The 5,072-nt window shown below is 36.1% G+C and overlaps 1 protein-coding gene across 1 annotated transcript in view; it reads left to right on the forward strand.

Annotated features, from left to right (window-relative positions):
* The window catches only part of LOC103920877, a 23,634-nt gene extending 21,686 nt beyond the window's left edge, over positions 1–1,948 (forward strand). The window contains exons 8-9 of the mRNA XM_009328735.1: positions 903–1,038; positions 1,783–1,948. Of these exons, the coding sequence (XP_009327010.1) occupies positions 903–1,038; positions 1,783–1,882 (236 nt within the window). The 3' untranslated portion in view covers positions 1,883–1,948. The remainder of the gene's footprint in view (positions 1–902; positions 1,039–1,782) is intronic.
* The last annotated feature ends 3,124 nt before the right edge of the window (positions 1,949–5,072 follow it).

Here is a 5,072-nt window from a genome sequence, read left to right on the forward strand (position 1 = left end):
CAGAGCTAAGCAATTAATTGGTGGAAAGGCAAAAATTAAGTGTTATGTATTTATGACACCCAAGCCTACGCTCCTACTGCTAAATATGTCACTTTGGTGTTTAAATATTCTACTATGTACAAATTCTTGTATCCATTCTCTTGTTATTGCAACTATTGTTTTTTTCCAATTTCACTGTAGATTCTCACTCCCCCATATCATTCTCAATGTTATAGCATTAATTTGATGCTCTTGCCACTACATGTGAGAGCTAAAAAAAAATACAGCCACTGAAGACAGTAACAGGAACATTCAGCTGCAGTTAATCAGCTCCACAGGTCTTTTTGGCTATTCGCCATGTATGTATAAAGCGAACACATACATTGTTGCAGTGAAGTGACGTCTGGGGCGAAAAAAAAGCAACAGAAAACAGCTAAAGTGAAAACGTCATGAAGACCAAATTTTGTCTAATGCCTTTCCTTCACAGCTGGCTAGTGTGGCCTGCAATGACGTTCCAGTTACTAATGGTCGCAAGAAGAACCAATGCTGACACTAGGATTTTTTTTTAATGTTGAAATTCGTATCCCTTTAGTTTTTAAAGGAAAGTAAAAGAACTTCAAAAGCTAGAAAAAATATTTTGCCACGTCTTATTTAACGAAAAGCTAAATAAAACTATACTGCTGATCATTTGCTGGACAGGAAGTATGTTTTACGCTATTTTCAAATCAATTTTCAGAAAAAAAAACTGAACTTTCACTTTTTAAAATATTTTATATGTGAATTCTGTACAACTCTGTTGAAACACCCAGCACAAGGCATCTGAAAATCCAACTTGCAAGAATTGTTGGTATGCTTGTAATTGGCAGTAGTTTCATAAATAGTATCTGCAACATACATGATGCATGCTATTTTATGCTGTCCAGGTGGCCTTTACCTACAGGGGTATACTGTGAGTGAACAGTCTCTGGGCTCCAAGAGATCTGTAATTGAACTCAAACCTCCGTCTGAAGAATTTAAAACTTTCTACTTATGTGCGGAGAATGTAAATGAAAACAAAAGGTAAATCAAACCTTTTTTTTTTTTTTTTTCAATTTTATTTGCCAGACTTTAGGAAAGCAGGAACACTGTAGCTTGGGAAAATCTAGTGACAACTTTTCATTCTGTTTTCACTTGTTCCCCCAGATTTCCCTTTAATTGTAGCTTTAGTCAAACTGCAGTACAACATGCTGGCACATGTGAGTCATCAGTTCTGCTATTTTCAATGCTGGAACTACAGCAAGGCTGGCTTGCAGAGGTTCAGAAAGAAACCTGGATAAAGTGCCTTTCACAATGATGTGTGGGTGATTACACTAAACAGAAAAGCTATGGTACCTCTCATTAGAGATAATGGAAAGTATGTCCTCCTCATTCCCAAGAATTATTTTCTTCCAACAATGACCATTATTAGAATTAAAAAATAAAATTGGCCTATGAAATCATGTTCTGAAGGTGAATTCCCTCATCATAATCCAGCCAAATTCCACATCTGTCAGTGGGACTTCTTCTTGTCTAAAGCCTACTAATTACAGGATTAGGGTTTTAATTTAATGAACAAAGGACAAACCTTTTCAGTATGTTGGAAACTGGTGTTAAGACATTACTGTCATAGTCAGCTCCTCCATCTCCTGCCATTGGATCTCTCCAATCCACTTACTATCAGCATACATAGGAACACAGCTGTACAAAAAACTGTGTTTCAAAGAATATAAAAATGCATGCATAACACTTGATCAGAGACAATTGTTAGTCTTTCATTTCTTCTAGGTGGATTACAGCATTGAAAGCTTCGATTAATAAGTGGTTACCCCTACACCAGGCAATCCAAGATTTCATGAACAGGCCACTGGAGGAGACAAGGATGTGAGAAGAAAGCTCATTTTTTTCCCTCAATTTCTGTTTTCCATTAAAAATTCCATGCTATGTCTTATCATTTGTCCCAAAAGATGCTCCAGCAGCAGGTAATCTTTAGCATTGCTATACCTTCACAACTTTCATAAGCATTAGTAAATAAACATAAAGCAGTGTTGCCTTCTCTGTGGCTGTCTTTATTTTGTGTTTCTACTTCAACTCAGACCATGCATAAAGTCGGTTTTACAGCAGTGAACTGACATAAACATTTATCTGATGCAGACAAAAGAGGAAACACTGTATTTCAACGTATATTTTGTACTCCCTGACGTTTTATATCTGCACCCCTTTTTTTTGGCAACTGCACCCTTTGCAAAGACTTCTGCTTTTCCGTCCACAAGTTTCATATGTGGGTTTGCTTTAAGTTTCTAGATGGTGCAGGGCTTAAGGTTGGGACAGGCTGACTGAAAGGCTAGCAGCTACCTACCATTACAGCACGCCCTGGGGGAATGCAATAAATTTGTATGATTTGGATGAATACTTTTGTTCTTGGACGTTCTATCTTAACATAAATTTTAATTTTAAAGTGGTTTTGATTTGGCCATCTGCCATCACAGCACAGCACATTTGTGGAGAGAAATCAATTCAAGAATCAAGACACTCTTTTCTCCCAAGTTAGCAGTAAGAGGCAGCACCATAAATCTTCATCAGGGGTATCAGACTTAGACATCTGTGGTTATTACAGCTGGTCATATACATAGTGTTTGACATTATTCTCTAACATTAACATAATTTGTCCCATGAATAAATCTGGGTATTCAGTTTCCAAGCTTCCCAAAATACGATTTCAAGTAAAATAACAAAGGTTAGTTCCATTTATATATTGAAGTCATGTGCTAACTAAATATTTCATCCTAAGAAATTTACAGTTTAATGCTGCAGCGAAGTGCAGAAAGGAAAAGAATACGTGCCCAATACAGACAAAAAACTTGCAAGTTTGCAGGATTTTATTACAAAGCCTGTGATACCTGGTCTTCTTATCACAGTCCTTAGACCTGAAGGTCTAAGTTGAACACACCAGAACCTCAACTACTTACTTGCTCTTATTATTAGCCTGGAAAATATCGATTGCAATGCCATAAAAAGCTAAAAAGCAAGTGGCTCTCCCCCAACCACCACAAATGTATTTTTTTAGGAGATGGATTCATTAGCTTTAGATGCTTGAAGCAATAGTACTTCAAAGAAAGCTGTTAAACAGTCCAAATGGTTTGCTACAGTGATTTGAGTGATTTAATTCAAAAATAAAAATGGTTAGTTAAACAGTGTAAGCAATTTTCTGAAAACAGGCACCCAACCCCAAATAATGTTAACACATTTGCTTTGTATAAATCTGTGCTCTGATGTAAGATGTATAACCGTATTTGAAAACAGGCAGTCATCACAGTCATATTCTACATTTACTGCTAGTATTTTGAAATTTTCATGTTCAGAAATGAAATTCACATTTCTGCTACAACTCTGAGAACAAATAACGAAGTAGGTATAAATTGCTTCTTTTTCTTACTGTTTTCCACATTGGAGAAAATAACACATATGGGTCAAGTACAAATGCTGTTGACTTGAGACTAGAAACTGTTAACATTTCCTAAGGAACAATTATCCAGTTCAGAGTGGCAGTTCAGAGCTAGGAAGCAGAAAAACAAGCAAGAGGTAAAATAAATGCAAACAAAATGAAACAGAACAAATGTACTTCCCATTAAAAAAAAAAAAATGCGCAGATATTTAAATGAGCAGAGTGGGATCCATGAGAGGATTGATCACCCCATGATAATCTCCTGTTTCAATCTGCTGTTCAATGTGAGTAAAGGTTACAGGATAGGATCTTTTCTTTTATTGTCTCACTAAATTTTCATCATTATAAAGTGCTTTATAAATTAGAGTGATTTTCCCCCATAATTGCAATAATTTCCAAAGTATATTAGTGTTACTGTAGCAATTTGTGCTTTATTCAGTGTTGTAAGCAACAAATATGAAAAATTAAAAATGTATGTACTTCCTCCCATTTGGTGCAAGCCAAAAATGTATCAAAAATGCCTCAAGTGTACACCTGTACAAAATGGAATCAAATCTTATTTCTGTTGTAAAACTATGTATTTACACAGCAGACTTCCTGGGGCTCTTTGCCTAACTGGATAGTGTATCAGCAGAGTTTGTTGAAATCTTTGTTTGGTGGACTTGATGACTTGTCTTTCTCTTCTATGATTTTATACTTCCAAAATCAAATAAAATACTAAGGTATAGTAAACTTACCATTTCTAAAATGACTATAAACTTGGAAAAATTACAAAAAATGTAAATTATTAAAAAAAAACCTATAAGGCTTTGGAATTATCTAGTTTTTAAGCCATAAAAGTTGAGAAGGAGCCAAAGGCAAGCTTGCTACATTTCTCAGAGCTAAGGCTGGTTCCTTTCTGTACATCTGAGAAGAGATCAGAGTAGCCTATGGGCTGTTCTCATTTTCCTGTGATGTAGCTATGGTCCCCAACAAGCTAGGCTGCCATCCAGTCATTTTTGTAACATACTTCATCTCTTCCCATTATTACCAGGACCAAAAGCACTTTGAAAAATATACTGAGGTTTTTTCCTCCGTATGTATCAATAGCATGAAAATTGTCAGCAGAGGAATTAGCAAGATCTCAATCCTAGTTACCATAGCTGATTTTATTGTTATTCTGAACAGGTATTCACACCACTTCTTGGACAATACTTCTAGTATGAGACATAGTTCACTTAGCCTGGCATACATATGACTGTAGGAAAAACGTTACTCATGGTCATAAAGTCAGCCATGCCTTTTAAAAAAATAATCGAAGTGGGATTGTTAACTCTACATCCTCTCCATAACACAGCCAGGTGGTATTTTTTATAGTGAAGCACTAATGTGTCTCTTGTGAATGGCCATTTCTTTAGTCATGCAATAATATCTCCTGAAGGTAGGAGAGAGAGTAACAAAAGGATACCCAGATTGCTCACTTTACCCTTCACTATCCTGAAAAGCTAATCCAAGTACCTTTTATACTAAAGGAAATGTAATTACCATGCACCAAGTGTAGAGAGAAGCGATGAAGATGTTTTAGGTAAGGCTTTTGTGGAAGAAAGTAAAAACACCTGCAGCTCTTGGGCAGGGCAAGAGTAAGGCACTGGAT

Source organism: Pygoscelis adeliae, unplaced genomic scaffold, assembly GCF_000699105.1.
Source record: "Pygoscelis adeliae isolate BGI_AS28 unplaced genomic scaffold, ASM69910v1 Scaffold16, whole genome shotgun sequence".
Lineage (NCBI taxonomy): Eukaryota > Metazoa > Chordata > Aves > Sphenisciformes > Spheniscidae > Pygoscelis > Pygoscelis adeliae.